This window comes from Strigops habroptila, chromosome 6 (genome assembly GCF_004027225.2).
Source record: "Strigops habroptila isolate Jane chromosome 6, bStrHab1.2.pri, whole genome shotgun sequence".
NCBI classification, from domain to species: Eukaryota; Metazoa; Chordata; class Aves; order Psittaciformes; family Psittacidae; genus Strigops; species Strigops habroptila.
Genome location: NC_044282.2, coordinates 31,854,065 through 31,869,930, shown reverse-complemented (window position 1 = coordinate 31,869,930; position 15,866 = coordinate 31,854,065). Strand labels below are relative to the sequence as shown.

At 40.3% G+C, this 15,866-nt stretch overlaps 1 protein-coding gene across 34 annotated transcripts in view; it reads left to right on the top strand.

Moving 5' to 3' along the window:
* Positions 1-15,866, top strand: part of RIMS1 (regulating synaptic membrane exocytosis 1) — a 309,338-nt gene that overhangs the window by 236,902 nt on the left and 56,570 nt on the right. For 27 of the 34 annotated variants that reach the window (XM_030490062.1, XM_030490059.1, XM_030490038.1 and 24 more), the window contains 2 exons: positions 1,323-1,435; positions 9,814-9,980. The exons of the other annotated variants lie outside the window; for them this stretch is intronic. In XM_030490062.1, the coding sequence (XP_030345922.1) occupies positions 1,323-1,435; positions 9,814-9,980 (280 nt within the window). The remainder of the gene's footprint in view (positions 1-1,322; positions 1,436-9,813; positions 9,981-15,866) is intronic. 34 annotated transcript variants of the gene reach the window in all.

Sequence of the window (15,866 nt, the reverse complement as noted above, 5' to 3'; positions counted from 1 at the left end):
TGTGATTGAAAATTGCTTCCATGCAGCTTTTAGATTGATGTCTCTCTCCTGTCTCTGGTCTGGGGAGGAGCTGTTTACAAAAATCTTGACTTTTAAAACTAACTGGTTTGGAGAGAGTTGTATAAATCCATGGTTGACTCAAAAGCAGAAGACTTTGTGGAAGTTTTCCCAAATGAAATGCCAGTCTTGAATTTGTGATCTGTCATGGTTTAACCCAGGACATGACCCCACAAAAAGTTCCAACTGAAAGAAGTTGTTCTGGGATGTTATAACCTGTTAAATAAACACAATGAACCTAGCGAGTACTCCTGTGATTTAGAAAAGTTACAGATGAATATTTGGGTCTAGTTCTAGAACTGTTAAAAAGTTCAATTTTTCAAGGTATTGGTTTTATTTGATATTTCTTTGCATTTATAGTGCTACCAAGTCTAAGAATGGCAGAATATGTAGTTGCCTCTGAAAATTATCCATTACCACAAAGGCTGAACTTGTTTTATGGAAGCCTTAGCCCACGGGCTTTCACACCACTCTTTCTGTTAGTGTGAGGTCATCTTCCTGTGGCAAGTGCAGCCAATGTTAATTGCCATAACTTGTTCAAATTGAAGATGCTTTTCATAACACCACAATTTGTTGAAGGTTTAAGATTTGATTTCTTTTTTTAGACAAACACTGTCATAGGGAAGTTGAAAACACAAAACCAAATAATTTCTTTGAAATTGAACATTAGAGAGCAAAGTAGTGCTTTTAAAGGACTTTCTGTAAAAACACAAAACAAAACAAAAAATTACTGTATTTTTTTACTATGACTGGTTGAATGGAGAAATTATTCCTTTCAAATAATCTTTGGCTATGGTAAGCAGTTATGTTTTAACATAGTAGTAGTAGTTAATTACTTTAAAAATATATTTTAATACCTGTTTAATGCGTTAATTCTTAGAATGCTACTGTAATATTTTCTACATTTAAGCAAATACATCGTTAGATGATCGTGGGTTTATGTCCCCTGCATCCAGAATACTGAACAGGTTCATAATTCAGCCTATCACCTAAATTCTTTCACTCTTTTCATGTCTATTGCACCAGCTTGCTTATGTATAGGAAATTGGGATGTCTACCCATTTTCAGGTAATGACTCTTGCAATGGAAGTGGTCAATTTCTTGACATTAGTGTTCCTTTGTTCTGTGTTTACACCCTTGTTCTACATGTTTGTACATTTCTTTGTTTCATTGAGATGGAAATAGGCTAAAATTATTGCTAAACCATTTGTTTTTCAAAAAAGTTTTCACTATTTTTAATTTATTTTCATTGTGTGTTTTTGCAGCAAGCTTAGTAGTGGAGGAGCGAACAAGACAGATGAAAATGAAAGTGCACCGTTATAATCAGACATCAGGGTCTGGTTCTAGCCAAGAATATGAGCGTGAGCAATATACCAAGGTAAAGTCAGTAGTGTTGAAATGATACTTTGGCTTGAAAATTGAAGGCATAAACCTGTTTATTCAAAATATTGTGTAACACTCAGGAACACTATGTTATAAAGCCTGACAGAAATGTGTTTCAGTAATAGCCTTACAACATCAGTTTTGCCCCCATCTGATGTGCATTAGACTTAGTCTTTGTAAGTAGACTTAGGTTTTCATCACCTGAAGTGAATCTGCAAAAAACCAGAACACTTCAAAACAAATTCAGGAAAGTAAGATCCTTCAACAGCTGTTAAACGAAGCCGTGTCTCCTCTAGCTTAGGAAGACCGTGGACTGCAAATCCCTGGAGGCTGGAAAAGTGGGCCATGGAAATACCATGGTATATTGGCCCTACTCTTTAGTTCTTCTCTTCCCTTGCTGTGTCTGAAGAGTAGAGTGCTAGGCAGTATTAGATCCAATCCCATACAGCTGTTCTCATATATGTATAATTTTCTTTCATCCTAAAAATGTCACAGATAAAATATTTAATTTCTTGAAATATACTGATTACTTTCATCTCCTTTTCTAATAAAAGTTAGAGATCTCCTCTGATAATTAAGTGTACTTGAAATTACATTATGTAGAGAGACCTTTTTTTTTCCTTGATAATGCTAAAATGATATCCTACAACCATGTAAGTTTAAAACTACAGGATTCTGAGCAAACTGCTGCAAATGTCTCACACACCTGCACTGCCACTTCCAAATCAAGCTGTGAGGGGCTGGAGCTGAACTTTCTGCTGAAGATGGTTTGCTTTTTGATGCCTAACAGAGAGGAAACAGTTGCAGAAGTCAGGAGGGGAAATGTTTGGTTAGATTCTCTGTTTCCTTCTAGAAATACAGCACTATGTTGGTGTAGGCAAAGTTAATGCTAGAGACAAAAGCAGCGCTAACTCAGTTGTTGGGGTAACATTCCTGCAATTCTCTTCCAGTGCCTTTGAGAATTAAGTGATTTCAGTGAGTGACCACAGGACGGCAGTATCTGTGTAAAAGTCCACTGTGAAAAATTTAAGACGCACATAGCAACGGTGTGCATTAAAAATAAGGTCTCAGAATAACAGTAGTTGGGAGAAAAGCACAGCTTTTCTTAATTTAGACTTTCATGCTTCAAGAGCCGCTTTTCAAAGACTTTCTTCACATCAGTGAGAACTGAACACTTGTATTTTTATTTCTACAACTTAAAAGAGACAAACTTTCCATTTATGAACCAGTGCCATACAATACAGAAAACAGCAAACTTTTTGTCAAGCTCTCATCAGCTGCAGACATCAGAACACTCCGGGCATTTATTGCTGTAGCACAGGCACCAGACTTTCTGTCCCTGCCCCTCCAGGGTCACTTCCCTGTGTTCCCAGAATTGATGCATGCTCCTGGAGGCACAAGTTAAAATAGCAGATAAGTGAGGTACTCAGCAGAATCAAAATCAGGTATTTACTTATGAGTGTGTAAAGAGGCAATTTGGCATCTGACTTGTAATATTTAACTGATTTGACAGATTGTTCAAGAAATTGTTACAGTTAAATATGGAGACAACTTTCATAAAGTTGTTTCAAGATCACCACTGTGAATGTAGAACTTAAATGAACAGATCTCGAAGAGAAGAGAAATAAGAGAAACAAGGCTTTGTGTCCTCAGTTGCAAAATTGTGGGATATCAGGCTTATGAAAACAACAATTGGGATGGAAATTTCCAATGAGACAATATGTCAGAAGCCAAAATTTTTATAATAATTAGAACAACTCATTTGATACTCAGTTTGTTGTTGCCTTCACAGGAGGTCAACTCAGGACAAGAAGGTGAGAGGTAGTGTGTCTCTGAGGTACTTCCCAACCAGTTAACATGTTAAAAATAATAGTACAAATGGGTCTGATAAAGTTTGCAGGAAAGAGAGGTAATGTGTGATCTGAGGACTTTGGCCAGGATGACCAAACATATACCTTTGTTCATAGTCAAAGGCCAGTTTTCTGATTTGGATTAACTGTGCTTATAGATCAGTCCAAATGTTCGTATTTTTTCATTATGAAACAAATTTTTTTAAACCTGACTCTATAATATTTATTATAAGCATTATTTTCCTTATTGGGTTAACGCAGATCCAATGTATGGTTAAACAGTTGTTGGAAAACATCAACCTGCAATGTTACAAATTTCTCTCACCCTCTAGTACCCTAAGTTTTCTACTATGTCTTTGGTTTTAAAATATATGTGGAAATTAAATCAAAATTGAGGTCACAGCATAATGAGTTCTAAGTGGAAAGAACTCTGTTGGAAATTGTTATATGCAGATTTTTATTTTTTTTTAAGTATGACCACAACTTTCTAGAAGAAAATTCTCTGTGTGCTGTTACAAGAAAAATGTTTCCAGAGTACCCAGTGTTCTGACAGACATGTACTCCTTTTCGTGCTAAGATAGTAGTAAAGAGAATGAATTAGTTGTCCTTAACCTTAATTTAAAAAATCTTTAACTTTTCATGTTTTTCTACATGATAAAGGTGTAGTCCTAGATAGGATGGTCCAACATAAATAAGTGCTGAGAACAAATTGTGTTAGCACATTTTAGCACTCTGTACTATGTTCAGTGATGTAGCTGTCTGATTCATATCACTGTGGTGATAGCCTCCACTTTAAAAATGTTACTAAAGCAATCCTTGTGCTACTGACTTTCTTTACCCTCAGAAGATGCTGAAAGAGCCAAGAAAATAAACCAGACAGATGAAGATTTAGACAGCTCTGATGAAAATGTAGTAAATCATATCAGGTGGCACACTAAAGCTAATGACTGAGATTTCTAAGGACTTAAGAATATACCTAATTTCTGCTGCCAAAATCTGCAAAAAGTCTTTGAAAGCAAAACTTACTTTAAATTAAAAAGAAAACATGTTCAGTGGTCTAACAGACATTCTGGAATAGAGAGAAAGAAATATTAAATAGCTATTAAAGAAATGGCAGTTGCAGGCAGAGTTTGTCCCTCTTTAACAGAAATGCTTCTTTGTTTACCACTGCTTCAGAAAATAACTATTAATATTTACAAGAGAAAATATGCTGTGCTGCACATTGAGAAAATCCTCCATTCTAGTTTTCAAAGCAGTCCACTCACACAGATTTGATTCTTCCACTATGCGTAAAATTCTCTAGACCTTTCAAAACTTTTCCTGCAGTATGGACTGGATCTCTTTTGCAATAGTTAATTATGTGTATGCAGAATTAATTCCTTGAATTTAAATATGTTTTCTCTTTTATTGAAACAAGCCTTTCTTTTTTTTCAGAGGTGCTGTAATGTGGCCTTGCAATTTCTGGTGCATTTCTTCCATTTTTGTAATTTCTCCTATTCAGTTTCTCAAGCATCTATTGTCAGTAAGCAAGTACTAGTATTTCAAGCGTGCACCGTGCAAGTTGGTGTGTAAACATTTTTAAACATCTGTTTTAAACATCCATTAATGGATTTTGAATAGATAACTGCCTGCTCTACAACATTTGTATAGGTCTTGATGGCTGTTCCATCCTAATCATTTTGAGACCTTCACAGAGCTCAAATCCTTTGTTCCTTCAGTTCCAGTGGAAAGGCTCCATAATTCATGTGAAACAGTTAAATTTGAAAAAGTAAATAATAAATAATAAACAAACGATTATAATAAAAACCAAACCAACAATCAAAACCCCACAAAAATCCCCAAGACCAAACCCTCTGTAGATGTGTCAAAACAGTTTAAAGAAGAGCTTTAAACATCTGTTTAACTTCTTTCGTATATACTGCTAAGGCTGTAGTGGCTATTATGCATGTATTTGTGCTGTTTCAGTGTTTGAGAGAATCAGAACACTTTGGTAGCATAATTCTGGATTTGGATAGATATAAATTATCGTATATCCTAATTAGGCTCTTAATTCAAAATTCAAAACAGCAAGTTTTCTATTCCAGATGCCACACACACAACTCAAACACCGTGCTGCAGCTACTCCAGTTTTCCAGGGAATGTGCAACATGTTTTTTTGGAAGGTCTGTTAACTCAAGAGAGCTACTGATCAGAGCAGTGTAATATGTACTTAAAAGGGCATAAATCTATATTTAGATGCCCTTCTGATTCAGTTAAGAGTGTATGGGATTGGAAAGCATTTAGCATACAAGAGTAATCATTATTAGCTCAGTGGCGCTCTGTGGATTTAACTTGATCATTGATGTCTACAAGGAAGGACTGATAGGAGACTCAGGCTGGCTGCGTTAAGTTTTATGGGATACTGGGCAAAGCACTTAGGGCTGTGTATAGGAAATGCTCTTGGACATCGATGTGATGAGTATCTTCTTTTGATCCCCCTTCATCCACCTGCAAGAAAAAAAACCAAACAACTATATATCATATTGTTACGACAGTTTCTCCACTACTGGTAGGGTTTCATAAAATTCAGAAAGGTCCATTCAATTTGATGAGGTCCGTTCATTCAACTTGTGGGCTTCACTGCAGTTTTCCCATGGTTTGACTTGCTCATTTTTACTGTTCCCTGAGAGGAAGCTGAGTGGCGTTCACAGTAGTTGAGTTGGATACAATTCTGGGAAGAATTACTTAGAATCACTGGTGCTTACTGGGCTCTGGACCATCACATGAGCTGCTCCCAAGACACAGACCCAGATGCTGGTAGGAGTCAAAGATGAGACCTGAACACACCAAGGTGCCGATGCTGGGCTGTGAACTCTGGCAGCATTTGGAGCAACCCTGTGTGAGCAGTCATAAAACTCAAGGTGATTTGTGCATGATTCAGCATTGTTAGAGTAAGGTGCCTCAAAAGATAGCTGTGGTCTCAAGACTTATATAAGCCCCTGAATGAATCTAGCCCTTAATGTTTCTGGTCTGGATTTCTCTTTCTTCGTTTTAGTCCCCATTTAATTTTATCATTTAAATTCCTCATTTTAAACACTTAATGAAGCACATATTTGCAGAGGTTAGTCACCTGAGGTTTTTTTTGTAGTGAAAGGAGGGGACACTTCTTCAATTTTCAAAGTTCTGAACTGTTGTATTCTCCATGCCTTTAGGAGATAAATCTAGAAATATAAATACTTACATAAATAAATACATAAATAAATACATACTATGGAAGATAGTGTAATGGAGTATTAAATTACTTCTACAATGTGCCTTATAATCAGTAAAATTGCTAGCATTGTTAGTCATTGAGGAACTGTAAAAGTATTTATGAAGTACAGTCATTTGGTTCACATCTATGCTCTTTCTATTGACGTTAACACATCTGCAGTTCATCATACCTCTTTTTTTCTCCTTTTACTGGCACAGAAGAAGCAGCAGCTCCACAGGTGGTAAAGTGAATGGAAGGACTACATTTCAGCTGTTTATATTTGAGATAATTATACTGAAAGAAACTTCTGTCTCTGTAATGCAGAAGCGGACAGTGCAGATAGTTTGGACATCTGAAGCTAGCTGCTATTAATGTTTAAAAAACCAGACCTACTCTTTAGTAATTGGTATCAAAGCTGTTGCAAACTTCAGCAACTCTCCTAATGTGACAAATAATGCACAGAAATGTTACATAAGCTTTAACTCTGAAAGATAGAGAGTTGAAAAAGAAGTGATTGCACTGAAATTTCACTTTATTTTCAAGCTTCAAAATTATACAATATTTAAATATAACGTAATGGGAAAATTAATTACAAATACATGCAGAGTTATGAAGAGCAGTAGTTTTCTATACGAGCAGGCCTGTACCATATTACTTTTGAGCCCAGTTGGAAACCTTCAGGCATTACTTTAATGCAGATACCAAGTAAGTGGATCTTAGCCCATAATATTTCTCTTCTGATAAGTTCAGGCTTATTGTGACAGTAAAATATTCTTCTTTTAATGCTCACTGCTTTGAGGAAGAATGGTATTTACTTCTGTATGTATTTGAGGGAAAAAAAGGGTAACTTCAAAATTGCTTTCATTTTGTTCATCTGTTAGCTGAGATGACTGATTATCAGGCTGTACTGAAAAGGGGTAGGTAGAGAATAACTAGGAGAAGTTGTATGTCTTCTGCAGAGGACAGCAACTTCAGTCGAAGCAGCAGCTATAGGAAGGAATAGCTAAACCTGAAGAAGTAGTAGTAAGATGTAAATGCTGTAGCACTTAGCATTAACTTTCAGCATCACCACTTCTTGTGCTAATCACTATCTCTGTGAAGGGAAGAGTTTTCAGTTACTTGGGAATCACAACCTTGGCATACAGCGTAAAGGAGTAGTAAAAGCTCAACTATGCCATGAAAATCTCATTTAGGAAGGGATGCTCCATGTTTTAGGCAGAAGCTCTGTGACTGGAATACCAAGGCAAGTAGAGCTGATAAGAATTAGTGCACTTTGTGTTTCCATTTCGGAGAGGTTTATTTTGCAGTCTGAAAGAGGGCAAACAGCAAAATTATTTAACAGAGTCTACAAGCCATTTGCAAAAGTTGATCTGAATAAACTTATAAGCATAGTCTCAACACAATTGGTCATTTATATTCAGAAAAGTCACACCAAGTCACTTGGAAAGAAAATCTCCTTACTGTAGTTGAAAATATTTTTAAATATTCGAGATCTTGAGTCCTCTGTGTTACCCACTTTATTAAATCAGAGTTCTGCTGCATCTGTTTCCATGTCAGTGCCTGTTGGCCATGTTATTTGAGCTCAAAGTCATCATGCTGCAAGCTGTTCTGAAATCATCTGGAGAGTTTCGTTTAGTATTTGAAGCTGAAAATTTACATTTAGTAACCCAGAGCTTTCTCTCCCTCAGATATTTTTATTTAGTCAGCCAGTGCAAGCCTCTCACAGGGTAGGTATTACTGAGAGTTACCTCAGTACACACTCCTCAGGTCAAATCCACAGTTTTTTATTCATAAATTCGTTTGTGAATTTAATCTTGGCATATGCCATCCTGAAACACCTGTTGAGACACTAAACTTGTATAACCTCCATTTTTCCCACAGATTTCTATATTTGCAGTCAATGTTTAGTATTCTATTTATTGCCTCCTCTACCCCTGTTAACTTCCTCATCTTAAATATTTTACCAAGAGTTTTCCAAGTGTGCTGTGGAGACCTCCAACATAGTTGCTAAAAGGCACCAGAGCAAGAGAAAATAAATCTGACTTGAGGGCAGGAGGCCTGATACATTAATCCGTACAAACCCAAGGCTGTGTTTGCCAAGGTTTTAAAGTTAAGTAAGTCATGATATTTGCCAACTGACTCAGCCTGCAGCCCAGTGCCTAGTTGAGCTATGGATATTCACAGATTGTCACAGCTTTGTGTATACTTCAAAAATAAACTTCTATGACTTGCAATTTTACAGAGCACAGATGTGGAAAATGAACTCCCCACGGTGTCATGTCAAAAACTGCCTAGTCTTCCCATGTGTTAATAGTTTTCCCGTAATATGCCCTGGAAGTGTACCACTATTTTAGTTGCTTCCCAGCCCAGGGTACCTTGATGTCTAATGATAGTGGGGTTTAGTTTTGGGAACCTGTTAATGATTTGAGCCTCATATCTGTGTGACTGAAGATTTAGGTAAGTGACATTGCTAGGATTGAAGCTTCGTTTAATATATGTCTGACTGATGATGTGAGTAAGAAGAGCTTTATGTAATAGGTAGTGTGGTGTCACAGTTGGTTTTAGCTAATGAAAGCTGTTGCTGTCAGCAATTCTATCCCTGTCCATACATTCCTCCTGCTGGGTCTTCTGCTAGTTCTCACCATGCTCACATGTAAATGCAACTAGGTCAGGGAACTGATCTGCCTGAAAACAAACACTGTTTTTGCTGAGTTACCTTTCTGTCTGACTAGTCCTCTAGTGCCACGATACAAAGAGGTATTCTGAGATTGAAAATATATTTTCTTCCTTTTCTGATGGAATTTCGGTATTGAAATCAATCCTCAAATGTCAGCTTCATGTAGCATTACATTTTGTTCAGACCCATACGCAGTTCTCCTATTCCAAACTCTGTACAGTTTACATATACATATACACTCTGTATAGCTTTTTTTAATATTTGAAAAATAGAAGAAAGATCTAGGCAAATAGATGATATGCATGTGCTTGAAAAGATGTCTGTCCACTGCAAAAATACTTTGTTATTATAGTTCCAGTGTACTAAAGAACCAGCAACCTATTTCAATTCCAATGCTGTAATTTTTCAAGTGTCTTATTTAGTCCATAAATACCATGTTTGATTTCTTCACTAGACATAACAACATTATTTAATATAGGCATTTCTCTGAATTTCATACAATTTTGTTAAATTCAAAAGCAGTTAGAGAGGTTTGTCATACTTAGGTCAAATTGTTTCAATATATGTGTTATGTTTTGATGAGACTCCTCACCCTTTCTTTTCTTGATCTCTAGTATAATATACAAACAGATCAGTACAGAAGTTGTGATAACGTCTCTGCCAAATCATCAGATAGTGATGTCAGTGATGTGTCAGCCATTTCCCGAACCAGCAGTGCCTCACGTCTCAGCAGCACAAGTTTTATGTCGGAGCAATCTGAACGCCCTCGTGGCAGAATCGGGTGAGTTCTCAGTGCAGCTTCAATTGTATCACAACCCCCCTTTAATTCAGTGCCAGACTGCAACCAGAAATTACTGAAATTAGATAACCAAAACATAAGAATTTATAAAAATTGTTATGCACATATAAATGGTCTTTCATTGCTGGCCTAAGATGACAATATTTTTGCAGTTTTGCATCTAAAACAGAAAGTTAACTTCCTACAAGAAGATGACAGATTAATAATGTATTTGTGGCAAATGGAAATTGAACACTCACTGTCCCCTCATTGCTGGCTATCAGTCAGTGTAATCTGTGTGTCAATAAGGTATTCTAGCAGAAATATTAGTAGACTTTTTTATCTAAAGAATTAGCTTTCATAGAAGCTCTTTTTTTCTTTCTTTCTTTCAATGTATAAATTTATTTCTCTACCTATTTGCTTTTATTTTGATGTTTTCATGCATATGATAAATTACTAGATTTCAAACAAGTATTTGTATAGTAATTTTGATATCTCTGGTTCAAAAGTAATTTAATTCATTTGCTTTATCAGTAACCAAATACCTATTTCATCCTTGATAATAACCTATTCTCGGTTTAGTGCTTTTTTAGATACACAGATTGGTTCCTGTCTTCATTTAACTTGATGACAAAACTCCTACCACCTATAATGGCTGTAGGATTGGCTTGGTAGTCTATGATTACATCTACCAATGTCTGAACTCTCAGAAATTTGCCTTAAGGTATTATAAGACACCAGAAGAATTAGAAATTATGAAAAGAAATCATCCCTATGGAGGAAATCAGATGCCATCAGTCTGGATGGCATCATTTAGTACTTCTAGACAGATTCACTACCCAAGAAGTTCAGCTGCAGGCTTTTTGTTCTGTTAATGCAATAGGAAGGGATGTTAGAGAAACTCAGAAGCTGGCCTCTGTGTATGAACTAGCCTAGCTCCACCTCTTTTTTTTTTGTTACGGAAAGTTCATGAGGGTATTCAAAGTCATGTTTCAGATTGGTGAAATTATAACCTGACAGCTGCAGTAATCCACAATCCAGCAGAACACTGCAGTGGAACTGTAAATGTATTTATTCAAGTGCTTAGGTATTTAAATTCATTTGTTTAAATGCTGCATCTCATTGCATCCTAGCTTTTCAATATTTTTCTCTTACAGAGGGCTTTAGTCGTACCAGAGTAGACATCGTATTTTCTCAACTAGGGTCTGTGATAGTCTTTGGCAGGTTGAACAAAATACGATTTTTGTCCATAAATATCTCTGTGTTGAACATATTTTATCAGAAATGTTCCCTGGGTTCTGAATGTCTGATCACAGATATCAGAACCCTGAGAATCAGTAACCTCATATGAGCTTGGAAGGGGAGAAACCTAGGGTCAATCTTCGCTCTCATTCAACCTCTTCCATTTTAATGAGTAGCAGAGCACCTTGGGTACAAGATTAGTGTTCAAAACCAAGTATCTGCAATGGGAGCTCTAGTTCAGCTTCACTCTAGACCCCTGAAGTGAAATGTAAGTAGAATTCAGATGCGTTACCTTTCTGATACTGTCCACAGAATCCATACCTCAGAGATTAGATAGTTTTGCTTGCTTTAATTTTCTCTAAATTCAGATAGTACTTCCATTGCAAACAAAAAGTATAGTAATAATATACAGTGCAACTCATTCAATAGAAATATGAAGGAGAAATTAACAGATTCATAAATTACTCATAACTTTCAATATTTTTCTTCTAAGCTGGCAGTGGGTTTGATCCCTGAAAGACCTTTTAAAATAAGTAGAACATACCTAATAGACTATCTTTGCAATTAGCAGATTTCAACTATTACGTGCAGTGGATTGAAATTTAAAATAATTTTGATGTTATGCTGGAAAATATTGCATCCAACAGATTGACATCCACTGTTCGAAGTTTTCCATTTGGGTTGTCCACAGTTGTATTTAGCTGGCCTTGAACACTGCCAGGGATGGAGCATCCACAACCTCCCTGGGCAACCCATTCCAGTGCTTCACCACCCTCACTGTAAAGAACTTCTTCCTTATATCTAATCTAAACTTCCCTTGTTTAAGTTTGAACCCATTAGCCCTTGTCCTACCACTACAGTCCCTAAGGAAGAGTCCCTCCCCAGCATCCTTACAGGTCCCCTTCAGATACTAGAAGGCTGCTATGAGGTCACCACGCAGCCTTCTCTTCTCCAGGCTGAGCAGCCCCAACTCTCTCAGCCTGCCTTCATACGGGAGGTGCTCCAGCCCTCTTATCATCCTCGTGGCCCTCCTCTGGGCTCGCTCCAACAGCTCCATGTCCTTTTTATGTTGAGGACACCAGAACTGTACGCAGTACTCCAAGTGAGGTCTCACAAGAGCAGAGTAGAGGGGCAGGATCACCTCCTTCGACCTGCTGGTCACGCTTCTTTTGATGCAGCCCAGGATACGGTTGGCTTTCTGGGCTGCAAGTGCACACTGCCGGCTCATGTTAAGCTTCTTGTCAACCAACACCCCCAAGTCCTTTTCTGCAGGGCTGCTCTGAATCTCTTCTCTGCTCAACCTGTAGCAGTACCTGGGATTGCCCCGACCCAGGTGTAGGACCTTACACTTGGCTTGGTTAAACTTCATAAGGTTGGCATCAGCCCACCTCACAAGCGTGTCAAGGTCCCTCTGGATGGCATCCCTTCCCTCCAGCGTATCAACCGAACCACACAGCTTGGTGTCGTCGGCAAACTTGCTGAGGGCGCACTCAATCCCACTGTCCATGTCGCCGACAAAGATGTTGAACAGGACTGGTCCCAACACCGATCCCTGAGGGACACCACTTGTTACAGGTTTCCAACTGGACATCGAGCCATTTACCACAACTCTTTGTGTGCGGCTATCCAGCCAGTTCTTTATCCACCGAGTGGTCCATCTATCAAATTGATGTCTCTCCAATTTAGAGACAAGGATGTCGCGCGGGACAGTGTCGAATGCTTTGCACAAGTCCAGGTAGATGACATCAACTGCTCTGCCCCTGTCCATCAGTTCCGTGGCTCCATCATAGAAGGCCACCAAATTGGTCAGGCAGGATTTCCCCTTAGTGAAGCCATGTTGGCTGTCACCAACCACCTCGTTGTTTTTCATGTGCCTTAGCATGTTTTCCAGGAGAAACTGTTCCAAGATTTTGCCAGGCACAGAGGTGAGACTGACTGGTCTGTAGTTCCCCGGGTCTTCCACATTCCCCTTCTTGAAAATGGGGGTTATATTACCCTTCTTCCAGTCATCGGGAACTTCACCTGACTGCCAGGATTTTTCGAATATGATGGACAGTGGTTTAGCAACTTCATTTGCCAGCTCCTTCAGGACCCGTGGATGGATTTCATCAGGTCCCATGGACTTGTGCACATTCAGGTTCTTAAGATGGTCTCGAACCTGACCCTCTCCTACAGTGGGCCTAAGGTCTTCATTCTCACAGTCCCTGGATTTGCTTTCCAAAACTTGGGTGGTGTGGTCAGAGCATTTGCTGGTGAAGACTGAGGCAAAGAAGTCATTAAGAACCTCAGCCTTCTCCAAATCCATGGTAGCCAGTTCTCCTGATAGCTTCTGGAGAGGGCCCACATTGTCCCTAGTCTGTCTTTTATTTGCTACGTATCTATAGAATCCTTTCCTGTTATCTTTTACATCCCTTGCCAAACTTCATTCTAGCTGGGCCTTAGCTTTCCTAACCTGGTCCCTAGCTTCTCGGGCAATGCTCCTATATTCTTCCCAGGCTGCCTGTCCGTGCTTCCACCTTCTATAAGCTTCTTTTTTCCCTCTAAGTTTCCTCAGCAGCTCCTTGTCCATCCATGGAGGTCTCCTGGCCCTCCTGCTGCACTTTCTTCTAGTCGGGATGCAACACTCTTGAGCACGTAGCAGGTGATCCTTGAATACCGACCAGCAGTCTTGGGCCCCCCTGCCCTCTAGGACTGTATCCCATGAAACCTTACTAAGGAGGTTCCTGAAGAGGCCAAAGTCTGCTTTCTTGAAGTCCAGGGCAGTGAGCTTGCTGCATGCTCTTCTCACTGTCCTGAGGATCTCAAACTCAACCATCTCGTGATCACTAGAGCCACGGCTGCCCTGGAGCGTTACATTTCCAACCAGTCCCTCCCTGTTGGTGAGCACAAGGTCCAGCATGGCACCTCTCCTCATCGGCTCCTCTATTGCTTGAAAGAGGAAGTTGTCTTCCACACAATCGAGGAACCTCCTGGATTGCTTGTGCCGGGCCGTACCGTCCCTCCAACAGATATCAGGATGGTTGAAGTCCCCCATGAGAACAAGGGCCTGTGAGCGTGAGGCTGCTCCTATCTGTCTGTAGAGCGCTTCATCCACAGAGTCCTCTTGATCAGGCGGCCTGTAACAGATCCCCACCGTAATGTCCCCTATTGCTGTTTTCCCTTTGATCCTGACCCACAAACACTCTGTTACCTCATCATCCGTCCCCAGACAGAGTTCCATACTCTCTAGCCTATCACTGACATAGATAGCCACACCCCCTTCCCGTCTGCCTGGCCTGTCTTTTCTAAACAGCCTGTAACCTTCCATTCCGACACTCCAGTCATAGGAGCCATCCCACCATGTTTCTGTGATACCAGTGACATCATATTCCCGTAGCCTTGCACACATCTCTAATTCCTCTTGTTTGTTCCCCATGCTACGGGCGTTTGTATAGAGGCACCTTAGCCGAGCTCCAAATGCAGCCGACTCAATGGCTGGGGCAGCTGGAACATCTCTACATCGCTCCAAGCACTTATTACAGGTGCTGGCAACTGACCAGGAATGTTGGGATGGATCAATGCTCCCCTCCCCCAACACATCTAGTTTAAAGCTTTCCTGACCAGCCTGGCAAGCCTCCTACCAAAACAGCTCTTCCCCTTCTTTGTGAGACCAGCTCCACCAGCCTCCAGTAGATCTGGCCTCCCAAATGGAGCCCCATGTTCTAAATAGCCAAACCCCTGACTATGGCACCGCCATTCTAACCATTTATTAACCTGCCAAACACGCCTAGCTTTTTTAAGGTCCTCCCCTTTGCCCTGGAGAATCGATGAAAAAACTATCTGAGCTCCAGAGCCCCTAACCACCTCTCCCAGGGCTCTGTAGTCCTTCTTAATGTTCTCCAGGCTACTGCTATCTATATCTCTAGCACCCACGTGGACCACTAGGAGGGGGTAATAGTCAGCAGGACTTACTAGAGCAGGCAGCCTCTCAGCAACATCCCTGATCCGAGCCCCTGGCAGGCAACACACCTCCCTCGAGACTGGATTAGGCCAGCAGATGAGTGCCTCTGTGCCTTTCAAAGTAGAGTCCCCTATTACTATGACCCTCCGCTTTTTCCTGGAGGCACCAGTAGCAATCCTCTTTACTGGTGCATCAGCAGGGTGCTCATTAGGTGTGGTGGGTGCTTTCTCATTAGCCCCCTGCAGAACTGCGAAGCGGTTCTGGGTGGGGACATCAGATTTAGGAGGAAGCCCCTTATCGTTAATTGTCCTCTTCCTCCTTTTTTGTTCATTTTTCTCGTGACTAATTCCCAGCTTCCTGGGTTGCTGCCCTCCTTCTTTCCTATATGAGCAGTGCTAGATGTTTGCAGCTCCTGCACAGTCTGGGCCTGGAGCAAGCAGCCCAGCTTCCTCTCAGCTTCCCTGGCATCTTTTAGCTCTCCAACAGCCTCCCGCAGCTCAGCCACCTGCTGCAGGAGGACCTCCACCAGAGCGCACCGAGTGCAGCCCTGTCCATTGTGCACCCTCGCCTCAAGAGACCAGTCGAGGCACTCTCTACACTCCGAGGTCTGCGCCGCAGCCTCCCCTCTCATCGGCTCTGTCTGGGTGCCTACGCTGGCCACCGCCGGGGCAGAGCTCCCAGAGCGGGCCCTGGTCCTGAGGTGAGTG